The sequence below is a fragment of the Caenorhabditis remanei genome, chromosome II (assembly GCF_010183535.1).
Source record: "Caenorhabditis remanei strain PX506 chromosome II, whole genome shotgun sequence".
NCBI classification, from domain to species: Eukaryota; Metazoa; Nematoda; class Chromadorea; order Rhabditida; family Rhabditidae; genus Caenorhabditis; species Caenorhabditis remanei.
In genome coordinates this window covers 17,672,214-17,691,647 of record NC_071329.1, presented here as the reverse complement: position 1 = coordinate 17,691,647, position 19,434 = coordinate 17,672,214, and the positions used below count along the sequence as shown (strand labels likewise).

At 37.6% G+C, this 19,434-nt stretch overlaps 5 protein-coding genes across 5 annotated transcripts; 3 read left to right on the top strand and 2 right to left on the bottom strand.

The window, feature by feature from the left end:
- Positions 1-3: 3 nt before the first annotated feature.
- GCK72_007716 (uncharacterized protein) lies at positions 4-1,484 on the top strand (the record flags this gene model as incomplete). The annotated part of the gene is made up of 3 exons (XM_053726397.1): positions 4-68; positions 295-1,035; positions 1,352-1,484. 3 exons carry the CDS (start codon positions 4-6, stop codon positions 1,482-1,484), a joined length of 939 nt encoding a protein of 312 aa, XP_053590591.1.
- A 1,629-nt stretch (positions 1,485-3,113) lies between these two features.
- GCK72_007715 (uncharacterized protein) lies at positions 3,114-4,015 on the bottom strand (the record flags this gene model as incomplete). Its single annotated transcript, XM_053726396.1, has 2 exons — positions 3,114-3,858; positions 3,951-4,015. 2 exons carry the CDS (start codon positions 4,013-4,015, stop codon positions 3,114-3,116), a joined length of 810 nt encoding a protein of 269 aa, XP_053590590.1.
- A 2,954-nt stretch (positions 4,016-6,969) lies between these two features.
- Positions 6,970-7,516, bottom strand: GCK72_007714 (uncharacterized protein; the record flags this gene model as incomplete). The annotated part of the gene is made up of 2 exons (XM_053726395.1): positions 6,970-7,399; positions 7,446-7,516. The coding sequence occupies 2 exons, from the start codon at positions 7,514-7,516 to the stop codon at positions 6,970-6,972; spliced, it is 501 nt and encodes a 166-aa protein (XP_053590589.1).
- A 1,141-nt stretch (positions 7,517-8,657) lies between these two features.
- GCK72_007713 (uncharacterized protein) lies at positions 8,658-9,752 on the top strand (the record flags this gene model as incomplete). Its single annotated transcript, XM_003107177.2, has 1 exon — positions 8,658-9,752. The coding sequence occupies one exon, from the start codon at positions 8,658-8,660 to the stop codon at positions 9,750-9,752; it is 1,095 nt and encodes a 364-aa protein (XP_003107225.2).
- A 1,625-nt stretch (positions 9,753-11,377) lies between these two features.
- Positions 11,378-17,411, top strand: GCK72_007712 (uncharacterized protein; the record flags this gene model as incomplete). The annotated part of the gene is made up of 17 exons (XM_053726394.1): positions 11,378-11,635; positions 11,683-11,897; positions 12,761-12,846; positions 12,914-13,059; positions 13,106-13,317; positions 13,371-13,429; positions 13,476-13,535; positions 13,585-13,742; positions 13,788-14,002; positions 16,215-16,300; positions 16,370-16,521; positions 16,571-16,782; positions 16,833-16,891; positions 16,952-17,024; positions 17,070-17,154; positions 17,216-17,319; positions 17,366-17,411. The coding sequence occupies 17 exons, from the start codon at positions 11,378-11,380 to the stop codon at positions 17,409-17,411; spliced, it is 2,226 nt and encodes a 741-aa protein (XP_053590588.1).
- Between the last annotated feature and the right edge of the window lie 2,023 nt (positions 17,412-19,434).

The following is a 19,434-nucleotide window of genomic DNA, read 5'->3' as shown; positions in this document are numbered from 1 at the left end:
ATAATGTCTTCTGGTTTATCTTACCCCAGTCTGAAGTGCGTTTTGGAGCATGTGGAAGCTAACAAAAGGTGGGTATTGAATTTTTAAAGACTGTCTATAATATAGACTTGACAAAAAACGGGCCGGCCCGGATTCAAAATGGCCAAAATGGTAAAAAACTAGTTTGATAAGGGTAAACATGAGTCGAAAAACTTTTTCAAAACTTTTTTTAAATTTAAAAATTGTTCAAAATTTCCAAATTTGTTCAAAACATGTTTCAAACAAAAGTCCGCTAAACTCCAATCTATTTTTCAGAATCTACTTGGCCAGTCGCTCCCCAACCGTTCAACGATTCGAAAAGACAATTCCACTACGTTTAGATTTTCTTCGTTTAAATGGACTTGAAATCCAAATTAATGATATTACTTATGCCACGGATACAATTTTCTTTGCAAATTTCAAAGGAGTTGGGTTTATAAACGAAAAAACGGGATACAGATATAAGGGAGTGGCTCCGAAGAAGCTCAATTCCGGCGATAGGTGCTGTAAGATGTCCAGTCGTTTGTTTGAAGGAAGAAACTCAATTCAAGTAGGACAATTGCAAACGAAAATGTACCGACAAACCAAGAATGTGCCAGAAGACTTCAAGATCTACACAAAAAACGTGCTGACAACATTTGACATCAAGGAAGATGATATTTCGTTGATCGACCCCGGTTGTTTCCCATTGGAGAAATTGCAAATGTCAGTCATTCGTAACTCCAAAACTTTCAATCTCCCTGCTGTCAAAACTGCAAAGAAATTGGTATTGATTGCAATTCAAAAGGAAGAATTTGTCAAATTTTATTCGATTCTTGAAAATGATGTCGCTGTGTTCCCCAGACTAGAATCAGACGATAGTGTTTTGAATTTGGTTGAAAGTTGGGTTAAAAATCAGCAAACATCTGGAATACGGTTCTTTGAAACTGCAGGTAAAAAAGATAACAAAAAGTTATTGGATAAAGTTATGCAAAAGTTTGGAGGAAAACATGTCGAGTTGGAGGTTCCAGACAAAAGGTGAGAGGATAATTTATGGGAGGTGGCCCATATCTTTGAAAAGCTGAAATCACGCTGATCTCAAAAATATATTCAGTTTTTGCCCTTGAGGTCTGGTATTCAAGAAAAACGAGGTCAAAGTTGGAAAAATATATCGACAGCTTGGTGTGGCTGGTAGCTTTGACCTCGTTTTTCTCAAATAATCGGGCTCGAGGAAAAAAACTGAATATATATTCGGAATCAGCGTGATTTCAGCTTTCAAATGAGATAGGTCACTCGGCGACCTTCTCTAATAAGAGAATATATTTTTCGACTCAACAATATAATTTTTTTTCAGAATGGTTCCATCGTCCAAATGTATTCGTATCACAACTTCCTCCACATCTTCTTTGCTTTTTTATGGAAGTTTCATCGAGAAAAGTGACAGAAGAATTTATCTCAAAATGAAGGCGGAATCTCATATTATCTGATTGTTACCTTTTTCTGAAACCTATCCTTCACAATTTCATAATCCATTTTCGTCCAATTGTCAAACCTTAAGTAAAATTTGTCTTCTTCTATGGTTTTACTTTATCTTCCTCTCTGTTTGAAAATGATTTATATTCAATGAATGTATGTTGTCTTTTGTATCTGAATTCAATGACTATTGGTGAGATGTCTCCGAGCATATTGGCGAAGCCCCATAATGACATCTCTTGTACACTAATAGTATTTTCTCATTCTATCACCGTTACGTCATCTGTTTGCCACATTGCCACATTTTCCCTCTAACTAGGGAAGACCTTCAGGTGACCGTGGAGTTATGAGACGTGACCTATATCATTGGAAAGCTGAAATCACGCCGATTCCAAATATATATTCAATTTTTGCCCTCGAGGCCTGGTATTCAAGAAAAACAAGGTCAAAGATAGGGAAAAAGACAAATTATTGCCTTTCTGACACGCGAAAACCATTTTGAAATATTTTTTTTTGCAATTTAAAGGCAATAATTTGTCATTTTTCCGAACTTTGACCTTGTTTTTCTCAAATACCTGGCCTCGAGTGCAAAAATTGAGTATATATTTGGAATCCGCGTTTTCTCAGCTTTCCAATGATATAGGTTACGTCCCGTAACTCCACGGTCGCCTGGAGGCCTTTTCTAGTTAGGGTACCGCCATCTGGACAACGATCTAATCTAAGATGGCTTGTCTATCCTACTGTACATTTTCTACTGTTTCCCGTAGTTCAGAAACAATTAACACCTATATCTAATTCTCCTGTTCATACACATCCGATTCTGTGGGCAGATGCAACATCAATGGCTATCAGAATTTCACTAATCATGCAACAAAACTTGATCTTATTTGTGGCAGATTAGATGTGGCAGATGTTGTCCGAGAGAACTACACGACCGCGCGGAAAAAACTCATCCACGAAGGCACCTTTTGAGTCAGGAGAACAAGAATTTACAGTAATTTTTAGCATATGCTTCATGAATAAAAGTTTCTTAGAGTTTCCTAAAGTATCATAATGAATTATAACATTTTTTGAAAAGTAAACTTCAGTCCAGAAGTCAGATACAACAAAAAATCATACATTGATTGAATAACAAACATTTTCAAGAAGCAGGTTTGACAATTGAACAAAAGTGGATTATGAGATTTTAAAGAACAGATTTCAGAAAAAAGTTATCAGTCAGATAATGAGATTCAGCCTCTATTTTGAGATAAATTTTGTTGTCATTATTCTCGATAAAACTTCCATAAAAAAGAAAAGAAGATGTGGAGGAAGTTGTGATACGAACACATTTGGATAATGGAACCATTCTGAAAAAATATTTATTTTTGAGTCTTGTTTTTAGTCATGATAAGCGACCTATATCATTGAAAAGCTGAAATCACGAGGATTTCAAATATATATTTAGTTTTTGCCCTGGAGCCCTGGTATTTGAGAAAAACGAGGTCAACGCTACTACCTACATCACGGCCGCCAATTTGTTCAAACTTTGACCTCGTTTTTTTTCGAATATCAGTTCTCAAGGGCAAAAACTGAATCTATATTTGAAATCAGCGTGATTTTTACTATTCAATGATATAAGCCACGTCTCATAACATCTCATCTTACTTTTCGTCTGGTACCTCCAACTCCACATGCTTTCCTCCAAACTTTTGCATAACTTTATCCAATAATTTTTCGTTATCCTTTTCACCTGCAGTTTCGAAGAACCGTATTCCAGATGTTTGATGATTTTTAACCCAACTTTCAACCACGTTCAAAACACTATCGTCTGATTCTAGTCTGGGGAACACAGCCACAAGATTTTCAAGAATTGAATGAGATCTCAAAAATTGCTCTTCTTTGATTCTCTTCAGAACCAATTTTTTTGCAGTTTTGACAGCCGGAAGTTGGTAAGTTTCGGAGTTTCGAATTGCTAACATTTTCAATTTGTCCAATGGGAAACAACCGGGGTCGATTAACGAGATATCTTCTTCCTTGATGTCAGATACAGTAACCACATTTTTTGTGTAGATCTTGAAGTTTTCTGGCACATTCTTGTTACACCAGTACATATTCGGTCGCAATAGTCTCACTTGGATTAAGGCTCTCTCTTCAAACAAACGAAATGACATCTTACTGTACCTTTCATCGGAATCGAGCTCTATTGGAGCCACGCCCAGGTATTTATAGCGCGTTTTCTCGTTTATAAAACCAATTCCTTTGAAATCTTCAAAGCAAATTATACCCGTGACATAAATGACATCATTAATTTGGATCCCAATTGTGCGTAATTCAAGAAAATTGATACGAAGTGGAATTGTCTTTTCGAATCGTTGAACGGTAGGGGAGCGACTGGCCAAGCAGATTCTGAAATTTTAAGTTAAAATATGGCAGACTTGTCACGGGCAGGGCCATGAACACATTTTAAATTATTTTTGAAAAAGTAAATTAATACCTACCTTTTGTTAGCTTCCACATGCTCCAAAACGCATTTCAGACTGGGGTAAGATAAACCAGGAGACATTCTGGAAAAATAATAAAAATGGGGGTACAGGGAACAGGTAAAATGACCAGACGATGTAGGATGAGAAATCAATAAATGTACAGTTCAACCAGTGGACCTGCGTCTCCCAGAGCTACTTAATGCAACACTATTAAGGTCAGACTCAGAACAGTCTCTGGGATTTATTGTCTCGCTAGATCCATATCAAGCCTAGTTGGATAGATGTCTCTATGAGCGAAGTCACATAATGACGTCTCGTCACATTTACCGTTCACATTTTCCCTCTTAGGGTACAGGCATTTGGACAACGATCTAATCGCAAGATGTCTTGTCTAACCTATTGTATATTTTCTTTTGTTTGCCATAGCTCCAAAACAATTAACACCTCTATCAAATTCATCTGTTCATATGTACTAGAGTGTCGTCTCGCGAGAATCAGTTACAGCGCTTTGCGAGAATTCCAGCTGAATCCAGCATATTCTCGTTTTGTTCTGTCTCGTTTTGTCCAGCATAAAGTTCAGCATATTCTCGTTCAGCATAGTTCAGCAAAGTTCAGTTACAGCATATTCCAGCACGTTTCATTTATTTTTCATTCCCGCATAATTTCATGCTGGACATTGCGAGAATCTAGCGAGACAAACGTGCTCCTTCTTTTGTTTAAAAAACATAATTTCGACGTTTCTACTCATTTTTTCATGCAGATTTTTACGAAATGAATGTTGAAAATAAAGCAAAATTGACATTATTAGAACCGTGACCTTCGAAAAAAGTTCAAAATGAAGAACACTGTACTTGATTCACAATGAAAGATCACGGAAATAACACTTTAGCATAGATTTTTCTATTTTTCTAACAGAAAAATAATTCACGTTCGTCTCGCGAGATTCTCGCAATGTCCAGCAAGAAATTATGCGGGAATGAAAAATAAATGAAACGTGCTGGAATATGCTGTAACTGAACTTTTGCTGAACTATGCTGAACGAGAATATGCTGAACTTTATGCTGGACAAAACGAGACAGAGCAAAACGAGACGATTGCGAGAATATGCTGGAATCAGCTGGAATCGTCTCGCGATACGACACTCTAATGTGTACATTGTCCGGGCATCCAATTGTGTGTTGTCTCCTCTCTCACTCCTTCGTTTATCTCATTTACCATTTTCAAGCAATTTTTCTCAAAATGGGCACAAAAAAGCTGGTTGACTATCAAATGTCAAAAGATATGCTACAGTACCTGAATGCTGTTTTGTGGGTACCCACCAGAGTTGCATGGAAGTGAAAATTTATTTATCCGGAAGTCGGAAGTCGGAAGTGAAAAAACGCCCGGAAGTCGGAAGTCGGAATCAGATTTTTTCTCAAACTTTCAAAAACTCCAAGAGAAAAATCATGAAATTCGCGAAAATCAGTGGAAAATTAGTTTTTGGCTGAAAAGCATCGTATTTTCTGTCCTTTTATGTAGACCATTTTTCCATGCATTTCTGGGAAATGCACTTTTCGAAAATTCCACAGTTATGGAATGACGGAAGTCGGAAGTAAAATTCATTTTACCATTTAAATTTTTGGATCTCGTATTGTCGCAACAAAAAAGATCCGACATTTTTTCCTCATCGGTGTTTGCGGACTTAGTGGAAAATTTGGTAATTTTCCACTAGGTCCGCAAACATGAAGAAAAAATGTCGGAACTTTTTTATTTCGATAACAGGACAATAAATCCCAGAGACCGTATCGAGTCTGACCATTCCCACAGGCCTTCGCCCACCTCATATCGTTCGCCCACCTCACATCGTTTGTTCATTCTACCCTCGCTTCCCTGTACTCCCATTTTTATTATTTTTCCAGAATGTCCCCTGATTTATCTTACCCCAGTCTAAAGTGCGTTGTGGAGCATGTGGAATCTAACAAAAGGTACATAGGTAGTTATTTTTAAAAACAAACGAAGTCGGAAGTTGGGTTTTGAAAGCGGAAGTCGGAAGTCTAATTTTGAAAATGTTTTCTAGTCATCACTGAAAACCAATTTTGGCGTTGTTTTCATACAAAACTTCATCAAAAACCAGCAAAATGCAGCTGAAATTTCCGTCGAAAATTCAAAAATTTTCTAAACAGTTTACACTGAAGCCGGAAGTGGCAAAAACATTTTCAACGGAAGAAGGAAGTCGAAAGTAAAATTTTCAAAACGGAGGTCGGAAGTGAAAAAAAGTCCGGAAGTGGAAAGAAGGAATTCCGCACAGCTCTGCTGTCCTCATTTCAATTTGAGTTGTTTTCAGGACCTACTTGGCCAGTCGGTCTTCAACCGTTCAACGATTTGAAAAGGCAATTCCACTTCGTGTAGATTTTCTTGAATTAAATTCAATTGAGATCAAAATTAATGATATCAATTATGCCACGCGTACAATTGTTATTTGTGACTTTAAAGGTATTGGTTTAAAAAAACGACAAAACCGGATACGAACATAAGAGGATGGCTCCGAAGAGACTTAATTCAAGTGGGACTATTGCAAATTTTACCGTCATTACCGTCCCGGTTTTGGTATAATTGCAATTTTTTTTTGCATTTTGTATACAAATATTCAGTCTCATATAACAACTACGTTTATTCAAGTCAAGTTACAAAAAGAAAACAATTCATACGTTATTTTACGGTGTTCAGAAATGAGGTCTTATCAACAATGTTCTACTAAAGTTTGCTAGAAGCTCCCATCACATTAAGTGAATTTTGAGCTTTCTCCTATCGACATCTCGAATTGTCAGGTGCTCCGATCTGAACTTGGAATCTCCGGTATATAATCGATTTGCACCGTGTCCACATCCAAGTTTTCTCTACTTCCTAGCAAGAATTTTCTGATAAAATAATCCATGGATTCCTTAAGAGTCCTGTCGTATTCCATGCGCTCAAAGAATTTCGTTCCGCTTTTCGAGGTGATGGTAAGTTGCAAGTGGTGCTCGAACTTCAACGATGATAGTGAAAGTTGCTTATTTTACGAACGGATACGGTTTCGGAGCATTTTTGCTTCTTCCTCCAACTTTTTTTTTCTCTTCAACGATCTCAAATTTTGAGCGGTTTGACAGTGGTTCAGCATTGGTGTCAGTCTGTATAACCTCTGCTCAAATTCAAACTTTTGCAAAGTTTCTTCATCGGAGGGTGCTCTATATTTCTCTGATAGCAGTGGGAATTCCTTGTTGTTTTGGTCGCCAAACCCGACATCAAAACTAGTACCTCCTGCCGCATTCATTTCCTGAACCCATTTTGGCGCTTCTACTTCCGGATAGTGACGAATCAGTCCCAGAGTGTAGTTGGTGTCGTTGATAGTGAGTGATGTTGGTTTAATGATGAGCTGGTCAATTTTCAGCAGCGGAACCAGCTTTTCAGTGTAACTAAACTCCGGACAAACCGATGCGAGTTGTAATCTGAAAGGGTCTAATGAACATCTGGAATTAACTAGTACAATCTTACCTGATATAAGGGTTACTGTACTTGAGAACATACTTTAATGAGAGATATGTCAGTGGTTTGTTAACTTTCATGTTTAGGGGTGGGCAGAGAGAAAAGAGAAGAACGGGGTGAGTGAGTAAGGCAGAAGAATAGAATGATTGCTGGTGAGATGTCTTATATGGGCGGAGTCACAAGAGCACTAATAGCCTTTTCTCAGCCTTTCACATCTACCGTGTAGTTAATTGTGTTATCTGTTTCCCACCTTGTCACATTTCCCTCTTGGGGTACCGCCATAATGGACAACGATCTAATCTAAGATGGCTTGCTTATCCTACTGTACATTTTCTGTTGTTTCCCACAGCACAGAAGCAATTAACACCTCTATCTAATCCGTCTGTTCATACATAGTCCGGGCATTCAATTGTGTGTTGTCTCCTCGTTCACATCTTTCGTTTCTCTCATTTTTCCATTGTCGTCCTCATTACTCCTTCCATTAGCAATTTTTCTAGGAATGAGCACAAAATTGGTACAAAATTGGCTGAAAACCGTTGTTTTTCTTGATTTTTTGGTGAAAATTTATTTTAAATTGGTAGAATTTGTCTGAAAATCGCGGTTTTTATCGACTTTTAGGTAGAACGTGTCTAAAATTGACTGGATTCGGCTGATAACCGCGTCTCTAATTGGTTTTTGGTGAAAAATGTCTAAAACTGGCTGAATTTGGCTGAAAATCGCAATTTTTGTGGATTGTTAAGTGGCAAATGTCCAAAATTGGCTGAAAATTGGGTTTTTCATCAATTTTGCGGTGGAAAATGTCTAAAAATAACTGAATTTGGCTGGAAATTGTTTTTAAAACTGATTTTCATGTGGAAAATCGCAGATTTTTATTGACTTTCAAGTTGAAAATGCCTAAAATTGACTGGATTCGGCTGAAAACCGCGTCTCTTTATTGATTTTTTGGTGAAAAATGTCTAAAATCGGTTGAATTTAGCTGAAAATCGCGGTATTTATTGATTTGGTAGGTTGGAAGTGTCTAAAATCAGTTGAATTCGGCTAAAAATCGTGGTTTTTTCAAATTGAATTTTATCTTCCTAATTCCCTATTTATTTCTTGCCAATAGAGCGCGGCTGCATTGGTAGCCTTGGACTCATCGTTAACGTGTCTATCCATCTCCTTCTCATTCACACCCCTCTTGTACTCACGTTCATTTTACTATTTTTTAGAACTCCGACCACAATGGAATCTTCACTGCTCACAAAGCTTGAAAATACATCGATCAGCACTTTGAAACCAGAGAGTTTTGACCGGCTTAAGGTTATTGGAAAGGGTGGATACGCAAAAGTGTTCCAAGCTCGGAAAAAGGATAATAACCAGATTTTCGCCATGAAAGTCGTGACGAAACCCGACAACAAAATCGACGAGAACCATATCAAGGATGAGATCAGGATCTTCGAGAATGTAAAATCTCGATTCCTGTGTGAAATGGTCCATCGATTCGAGACGACTAAAAAAGTCTATATGGTCCTTGAGTTCCTTCCGGGCGGGGAACTCTTCTCTCTTCTCAACAGAGAAGAAACACTAGAGGAGGAAGCAGCAAGATTCTACATTGCTCAGATTGCACTGGCTTTGGAGCATCTTCACAATAATAATGTGGTCTACCGAGACCTAAAACCGGCTAATGTGATGCTAGACCGTCATGGACACGCCAAACTAATCGATTTCGGTCTGAGCAAGTTTAATCTTGCAAAGGGTGAGAGGACTTCCACATTCTGCGGAACAATTGACTACATGGCACCAGAAATGCTGCGGAATGGTGGATCTTACGGTCACTCGGTTGACATTTGGGCACTTGGAATTCTGATGTATGATATGGTTGTTGGTGGACCCCCATTCAGTGGAGAGACAGAAAAGGAGATGTATGCGAATATCCGGAAAGCACCTCTCAAGCTATCAAAAAAGTTTTCCTCAGAGTGCAGGGAAGTTATCAAGTCTCTCCTTTTACGAAAAGTGGAGAACCGAATTTCAATCTCTGGAATGAAACAACTGGATTTCTTTAAACTCATGGATTGGAATAAACTGGAAGCAGGAGAGCTAGAGGCGCCGTTCAGACCTGAGATCTCAAGCGATACGGATGTCTCTCAGTTTGACTCTTGTTTCACGAATCTTCCACCAGAGGAGTCGCCATGCAAGATAGTTCGAAGTGCACGTCAAGGTTGTGCTGGCGACGAGGAGTTTGCTGGATTTGATGAAAATCTTTGGTTCACAAGTGACTGGTCGAGCAAAGGGATGACATCCAAGACAACTGACAAAACGAAGACATCCAGAAGGTAAATACTTGGGATAACTGACTGTTTATACAATCTTATCATTTTTCCAGATTGGGTGACTTAATCTCTTCAAACATCAATTGAATCCACACAGCTTTCAAAACCTGACCCGGAACTCAATTTTAAAGTTATTTGTCACTAGTAATCACTGAAATTCTGTCGTAAAATGTCTTGTTTACTAATTTTAATTTTTCAATAAACAGTGAAAGCACACTTGTCTTGTTATTGATTGTTTTATATTGAATTCTGTCACTGATGTACTCTGACATACTGTGCGTAACACAAGTATACGGCCACCCCTGATACTGAGTTTTTAGACTCAGCGGAACATTTCTCGTTAAAGCTGATGACGGAATCGGATTTCCAAAAATACCCCTAAGAAAAGATTTTGGTGACTTGACCCCCAAACCTAGGATGGTGATGTGGCCAAATGTGAAGCAAGCGCATTTTCAAGACATAAGTACATATAGCAGAGTTGCGCGGAAGTGATTTTTTCTAAAACGGAAGTCGGAAGCCGGAAGTAAAATTTTGAAAACGGAAGTCGGGAGCCGGAAGTCGGAAGTAAAACTTTGAAAACGGAAGTCGGAAGTCGGAAGCGAAAAAACGCCCGGAAGTCGGAAGTTGGAAGTCGGAAGTTGGAAGTCGAAAGTCGGAAGTAGATTTTTTCGCGAAAATCCTCGAAAAAGTTCATAAAATTGGCGAAAATCAGTGGAAAATTAATTTTTGGCCGAAGGAAAGCCTATTTTCTGTCCTTTTAGACAATTTTCCTTGTATTTCTGCAAAATATACTTTTCGGAAATTCCACAGTTACGGAATGACGGAAGTCGGTAAAAATCCGAAAACGGAAGTCGGAAGCCGGAAGTCGGAAGTCGGAAGTGAAAAACAGCCCGGAAGTCGGAAGTCGGAATTCCGCGCAACTCTGGTACATAGGAAATACATAATTATAATAATTCTACATTTTCAAAGAAACCAAGTTCCCACACTGCACTACATTCAAATTGAGCAGAGAAGTGGAGCTCCATGGATATTATGAACAAAGAAACATGCATATGAAGATTCATCCTACAGGACACTCAATCCTGCTGTAATATTTTTTTCAATTAATTAACCACTGACAGTATTTCTCTGACCGTACCAGCAGGTCTTCCATTCAAAATTTTTATTTCGTTCTTCATTCCCCCAACTGACTTTTATATTATGCATCTTTTTCAACTTTTTATTTGTTTTTGACATCATTTTTGACCCATCCCTTCAAAAAATATGTCCCACTGCGTTCATGTTCATGTATTTAAGACATTTAATATCTGACAACTACATCCATGGTTCTTTGACCTGATGGGATAATTGTATCACTGGAATATTTCAAAAAAAAATTGGAGATAATTCCAAAGACCTTGGTCTTCTTTTTTACTGTGATTTAAAATTTAAAGCTCAAATATCAAAAACAAAACGAACTTTAATTTCTGATTTGATTTGTTGAACTTCTGAATTCTACACAACATTGAACATATTCAAATGATTCTTTTACCATAATTATTCATATCAGTTAATTATCATTTAATTATCATAAATCAAAAAATGAACATAAAAAGGGGAAAAGCCAAGTACTTGGTATCATTAACTAGTAAAATGAACTGGTTTTCGTTCTTTCTGCTAATTATACTTTTTCAAGAAGGATTCTGCTGTTTGAAGATAAGACCGACGGTCCAATGCACCTGTCCCGATTTTCAGGGGTTAGTGCTTCCTGGAGGGAACCCATCTATCATTGATGAAGGTGGATGTGATAGAAAGATGATATGTGGTAAACATTTCTACACTTCTGTATTATTTAAATTCAATGAAACTGAAATCGCTCGTCCCAACGATGTTGAAGTTTATGCGGATCATGTAAGTTTTGATATTTGATATTTGTCCCTACCCTTGAATGTTGTCAGTGGTTACGTTCCACACTTGATTTGGGACAGAACCTCGAGAGTGGACCAGCTATCGATTTTTTTGATTACTTTGGAATCATTTGTGAGAATAGTACGTGGTATGCAACAAAGGCGCCTCTTGGATTCGAGTACACCAGTATTGAGGGAAAGTGGAAAGGAAGTGGAAACGGAGGAGAGTTGGAGGGCAAAAAAACAAAAGTTGATTCGTTTTCCTGGTAAGGGGGGAGGGGACCAGGGTTGGGAAATTCCGGGCCGGGCCGGGCTGACAAAAAATTCTTCCGGCCCGGCCCGGCCCGGTCGGCCCAGATTCAAAAAATGTACACCATTTTTTCACAAATTTCTGCAAAATTTTCATTTAAAAAAAGTCTAAATTCTCAAAATTTCTCGTACGCTAATGTTTTTACCGATATTCTAAAACACAGTCGAAAAATCCTCTATTTTGCAAAAAAAAATCAAAAAAAATTTCAAATTTCTACAGGAGCCGGGCCGGGCCGAGGAAAATTTCTCAGTCGGCCCGGCCCGGCCCGGCCCGGAATTTCCCAACCCTGGCTGAGACTCCGAAAGCCAAAGGTGCAACGGGTCGGAAAGTTCAGTACTGAAAAAATTCAATATTTTTCGAAAATTTTCCTATTTTTTTTTGGAAAAAAACTTATTAAGACTTATTTTCTGTAAACCACAAGCATAATGTTGTTTGGAAAAAAATCAAACTAGTTTTCATTCATTGATATTGAATAATATGAGCGCCCAAGTATAATAGCACATATTTCATTAGACTCCGTCCATTACCGTTCAATTTTTGTTAAAAATATGCAATTTTTTGAAAGATTTCAACGTACCTCTACTCATAATGCAGAGATGCAATATCGCCCGATCGTTTGAGGTTAAGTCATCTAATTATTCATGAGAACTCGACTTATTCAGGTTTTTAAGGAAAATACTTGAGCATCTGTATGGAAAATTTAGAGAAAAAAATTCTAGTGAAAAAATTCTATAAATTCCAATCATAGTCCCTGGCCCGGATTTGTTATTTTTGCGAGAAATTTAGCAAGTATGCCGAAAAGAGGTATTTTAATTTTAGCCACCCTCCCGGTTCTGCTCAATGCACCTGCCCTGATATTCGAGAGTTGGTAGATCCACGAGACGAAACTACAGTGACAAGCATGGGTGAGTATAATGGTTTTCATGTCATCCTATGGAAAAATGTATCATTGAGTGAACAAAAGGTTTTCAGATATTGGTCTTGTCCCAATCACCATGAAAGATGGTTGTGTTACATCAATCACGTGTGGCACTCATGTTTGGACTTGGATCAGAACATATTACAATGAGTCTGAAATTACTCCTCCAGATGATATAGACGTTGAACCTTTTTATGCTGTGAGTCCATTTCAAATTGAGATTTCATAAAACGTAATACAATCAGAATATCGATGCAGTCGCAACCGGTAAATGGAACGATCCACCAGGCTATTCTATCGATATGTTTTCGTATTTTGGACTGATTTGTGAAAATAATGAGTGGTATGCGACAAAATACCCAGTGGGAATTCAGTACTTCGCGATAGACGATATAAAACGATTTGGAGAAAATGGAGAATTAGATGGGAAGAAATCCAAAGTGAAGAAGATATTTTGGTGAGCGACTGATTTTGGTGAACAAGTTTTGTGAAAGTTATATAATATTACAGTATGCTCCCTGGAGATGCTCCCACTCTTCCTCCTGTAACTACTCCTGCAGTCGAAAACAGTAAGTAGTTCAATTTTTATTTATAAAAAAGGTATAATATATCCAGCTCCTCCACAACCACAATGCACCTGTCCGGACTTTCGGGAGTTAATGTATCCCGATTTGCGTAATAATTGATTTCCTGGATAATTAATCGAATTGAATTATCGTTATAGGTCTTGGAGGAGACAACGTATCGATCATTGATGAGGGTGGATGTGACAGAAAGATAATATGCGGTAATCATATCTCAACTGCTGTATTATTTCGTTTCAATGAAACTGAAATCTCTCCTCCCAGCAATATTTATAGTGGTCTCAATGAAAATGACCAAGTGGGTTTCGATATATTTGTTTCTGATACGTTTGAACGTTTTCAGTGGTTACGCACCATAACTACTATAAATTTCTCCGCCAAGCCAGGTCCAGCTATTGATTTTTTTGATTACTTTGGAATTATTTGTGAAAACAATATATGGTATGCGACAAAGGCCCCACTTGGATTTCAGTACAACACAATTGAGGGAAACCGTGAAGGAAGTGGAAACGCAGGAGAGTTGGAAGGCAAAAAAACAAAAATTGATTTGTTTTACTGGTAAGAAGCTCTGAGACTGGAGTAATTGTTTATTACGACTTATAAGTCGTGAAAATAAATTAGAACCGGTACACATATTACATAAATAACACGTAGGCAGTGAGGGTAACATAATATTGTGAGGGCGAGTTAAATTATATTAGATACAGTTAAACGAGATTTCGTTGGGGTGCATCGGATGCGCTGTTAAGTTGTGCCAAATAAGTTAGAGTACGGTTGACAAAGAATTTCCTTCGCAGTTTGTTTTTGGGTCGCTTCCAAACGAATCTAGTCTTTGCGCGTGTGCGATTGTTTTGAGATAGTGTGAAGAAATCGGTTGCATTGATATCTATTTTGCCACTCATCATTTTTTCAATGAGTTTTTTAAAATCTATTGGCGGGCGCCTGCCTTTCAGAGAAGAGAGCCCGTAAAGTTGGTGGCGCTCGGAAATTTTGTAGCCCGGGTCGTTTGGTCTTAATTATTTGCCCGTGTGTCTACTGTACAGTTTTCTGGTAAAGGAGTTTTGAACCGATTCAATTAGCTTTTGGTCAGATACTTTTAGGAGGGAGCTTATACTAGTGCCATACTCCAGCACTGACCGGAGAAAAGTTATAAAGTACAGTAGCGAGCATAAGTGCGTACCCCTTCACACTTTCATGTGTAAATCTGCTGAATCGTGCCCGTTTTGCATAAACTTTTTTTTGAAAGGTAGCCAAGTATTTAGCATTAAGAACATAAGCTTTTTTTTAATTTTCATTACTGATTTCTTCGATAATCGATTTTTCCTGATCTTGAGTTGAAAATCCAAAAAAAACTTTTTATTTTTCTCTTGGAGTTATTGAGTATTTTGTTTCAAAATGTTGGAAACAGCCTAAATAAACACATTTTTAGAAAAAGCAATTTTTTCTAATTTTTTTCACTCAAAAATTAGTTTATTCTCATTTTTTCTCCATTTCCTATATATATTGTGACTATAAAACGAACGTATCTTTAAAAAACTGGATTCAAAATATTTTATCACATATAATAAAGCCTATTTCTGTATTTTCTGTATAGTCAGAAAATATCGGAATTGGAGAAAAAATGGGAATAAACTAATTTTTGAGTGAAAAAATTTGAAAAATGGTTTTTTCTAAAATTTTAATTTTTAAATGCTGATTTGTAGAAAAACTCAAAACACGTTTTTTTTAGAAATGTTTCGGCTAATTTGGATGATTTTTTGATAAGTTATGATAATTTTCTCGAGAACATCACTTTTGACTTCTGGAGCTCTAGCACTATGGTTTGGGTTTAAGAAACCAATTCAACGTAATTTTTTGTTTATTTAGGCTGTTTCCAACATTTTGAAACAAAATACTCAATAACTCCAAGAGAAAAATAGAAAGTTTTTTTTGGATTCTCAACTCAAGATCAGGAAAAATCGATTATCGAAGAAATCAGTAATGGAAATTTAAAAAACTTATGTTCTTAATGCTAAATACTTGGCTACCTTTCAAAAAAAAAGTTTATGCAAAACGCTACTGTAATACCATCAGTCTAATTTTCTTGCTATTGTACTGATAGAAAATCTGAGCTGTCCACAATTATGTCTATGCCTTTTGTAGGGAGTTCTCCGATGTATTACTATTTACCGATGCGTACAGTTTCGTATCGTCTGCAAACTGCTTGCAGTGTACTTTGGCAGCAGCGGGGACAATTCATTCACAAAAATATCGAAAAGAACAAGGGAGAGGACGGCACTTATTTATTTATTTATTGGGACGAAAGGAAAAAATATAGATACAAAAGACTAGAAACGGTCACTCACGAGACAGTTTCGAGTTAAGAAAAAGAGGGGACATGAAATAAAGAATTGAGGGAATGAGGAAGAAAAAGCGGAAGGTAGAAAATACAGACATAATGGATACGGACATAATGGATACAGACATAATGGAGTACAGACATAATGGATACAGACATAATGGGGACTTCGCATGGGGCGCTTCGGAATTTGAACATTTCACTACCTACCTTAACTTGGAACGTTCTATCCGCCAAGAAGTCATTGAGCCATCTAATCAGAGCGATGCGCGATGAGTTTATTTAGTAGGATATCGTGGGGCATTTTATCAAAAGCTTTCGCAAAGTCTAAGTAGATAACGTCGACTTGGGATTGATTATCTAACATAGAGGTCCAGTCATTCAGAGTTTCTAACATTTTACTGACTCTGAAGAGAGTATTTTTAATTTTAGCCTCCCTCCTACTCTGCCCGCATGCACCTGCCCAGATATTCGGGAATTGGTAGATCCACGAGACGAAACTACAGTGACAAGCATGGGTGAGTATAATGGTTTTCATGTCAAAAAATATTGAAAAATGTATCTTTGAATGAACAAAAAGTTTTCAGCTATTGATACTGTCCCATTCACCATGAAAGATGGTTGTGTTACATCAATCACGTGTGGCACTCATGTTTGGACTTGGATTAGAACATATTACAATGAGTCTGAAATTACCCCTCCTGATGATATATATGAATACGATGCATCTGATTATGTTGTGAGTTCAGTTTCAAAAATTGAGCTTTCATAAAACGTGGTACAATCAGAATATCGATGCAGTTGCAACCGGTAAATGGAACGACCCACCAGGCTATTCTATCGATATGTTTTCGTATTTTGGATTGATTTGTGAAAATAATGAGTGGTATGCGACAAAATACCCTGTGGGAATTGAGTACTTCGCGATAGACGGTATAAAACGATTTGGAGAAAATGGAGAATTAGATGGGAAGAAATCCAAAGTGAAGAAGATATTTTGGTGAGCAACAAATATGGATAACAAACGGTGAAAGTTATGTAATATTACAGTATGCTCCCTGGAGAAGCCCCCACTCTTCCTCCTGTAACTACTCCTGTTGCCGGAAACCGTAAGTAGATCAGTTTTTGTTTCACCAAAAAAGTTGTACCATAAAATTGGATCATTGTAGTTTGTGACAAGTGCGAAATACAACCAATTCTGGTAAATCCTGAGAACGGCATGGATTTGAAACCCAGTTCTCTGTGAGTTTTTTTCTTTATATCATTGTAAACATTTTGATAACACAGAACGGAGATCGGACAGGACGGATGTGTACTGACTTATCTCAGATGTACAATAGAAAACACCATCTGTATCTCTATGCAAGTTTATGTAAGTGCAACTTCTCCTGAGTCAAATTGTCAATATATACGTGTTTGTTCCAAAATTACAGGCGAAAACTGCAACTGAGACTGTTGCTATTGGCAATGATGATACTATCGTTTCCGATGCGACTATTACCTGCCAACCGAATGGGAAATATGGATTTGGCACAACGTTAGTTTCTGTTTTCTGTTTGATCTACGAGCATACATTTTTTCAGAAAAGATATTGAATCAGTTTATTGTGTTTACGAGGGATGCATGTAACTTCACACATTTCATTTCTTAATGAGTTTACTCAAAATTAATGGAATAAAATGTTGTATTTTCTTACGTGCAATTAATTACTTGTACAAATCTGACAAGGGATGTACCCAGAGCAGTGCAAAGCGGAAGGAAAACGCGCTCCGTGGCGCAAAAGTGCCAAAAAATAGGCAAAGGATTTTTACGTTTATTTGTCGCATCTTTCAAAATAAACCGTGACGCGCACGCAACACTGTCAGTTTGATGCTCGCTCCACTGAAAGCAGCCGGTATGTCAGAGATGTTCATGTTTCAAACCTCTTCGCATCAATGGTTGAACAAATCTTATACCTTCATTGAACAACAAAAAATAATAAAAAATCAAGAAAAACACAAATTCACAACAAAAAAAGTGTACAAACCGGGCATTGTGGGAATATGGTGCAGAGACCAATATTACCTTTTCAAACGACAACTACCTACAAGTTAAGGGGAATTTCTTTTATACTCCATTCCTCCATCCGTCATCGGCCTCCGTCTCTCGTTGCTCTTCAGTGTCTCCTCCGGTTTCTATCTCCTTTTTCCAATTTGATTGTCGAGATCCGCGTTGATCGGCCGTCCTTGTGGCGCCGTCCAAATTAGCCATACTGCAAGAAGTGCTCTGTGGCGCCGGAAGTTCCGTTTGATATCCAATTGATGATCGTGTCCGGCGGGCGAGAGATAAGGGGAGGAAGTCGTCGGGCGCAAACATGATTCAATGATTTGTCATTGGGCGGCAGCGGTTCTCATCCAATATCTGATAGTCCGACTTCCGAGCTGATTTTCACTTCCGACTTCCGATTTCAGACTTCCGTTTTGAAAATTTTACGGAAGTACTTCCGACTTCCGTCATTCCATAATTGTGGAATTTTCGAAAAGTATATTTTGCAGAAATACAAGGAAAAATGGTATAAAAGGACAGCAAATAGGCTTTTCTTCAGCCAAAAACTAATTTTCCAATGATTTTCGCGAATTTTATGTACTTTTTCTAGGAGTTTTTGAATCTATGCGAAAAAATCTACTCCCGACTTCCAACTTCCGACTTCCGGGCGTTTTTTCACTTCCGAATTCGGGCATCCGACTTCCGGTTTCAAAATTTTACTTCCGACTTCCGACTTCCGTTTTAGAAAAAAATCACTTCCGCGCAACTCTGATTCACAATTTGCAGCGGAAAAACAAGACGTCGGAGAAGAAATCTAAAATTTTCAATCATGAAACTACGGAAAAACTGTTCAACCGCAAATAATACGTGGGAATAATAACCTGAAAAGTTCGCCTTGAGATGTACGTTGCTTTATTGAAGAAAAATTAGTTTCATCGCTGGAAAAATCACAGGAAAGGAGCCGCGACGCGCACGCAACGCATCTCCTTCGAGAAAGTTTGAATTGGTGTCGCAGACTTTAAATAAAAATTTAGAAGAATGTAGGTTTACTCCTTTAACTGGATTGTTTCCTTTAAATATTCAAAGCTGGAATGTTTATTTTAGCCAGATTGCTGCTCGGGGCGTCATGGAATTAGCAACTAATTGTTGTTTTTCGAATAGGCATAGTTTTAAAATTTTGTTATAACTTTTATTGTTTGGCAATTCATCAGAAACAGTAATAGAAAAATAAAAGATGTAAGTTACTCGGCTCATGCAGTCACAGAAGCGCTGTAAAATAAATAGGTAATCGTTTCTGAGTTGCTCACGTTTCTCACCAAGACATATCTTCGATTTTACTTTTCTTTCCGTCATATTCTCCATTAGTTCCGTGAAGTTTCATAAATTCACCGTTTTTTGTACTGTACCTGATCCCAGCTGGGTATTTTGACACATACCACTCCTTGTTCTCACAAATCATACCGAAAAATGAAAATATATCCACAGCTAAACCAGTGTCTTCTCCAACAATGTGTGTTAAGAGTCCCTGTGTGATTGGTTATTATTTTTGAATGTTATGAAAATTTACTCACTGTAGCGGCATTTATATTTGCTAAGTCTTCCAACACGAGTTCACTATTTTTAAAAT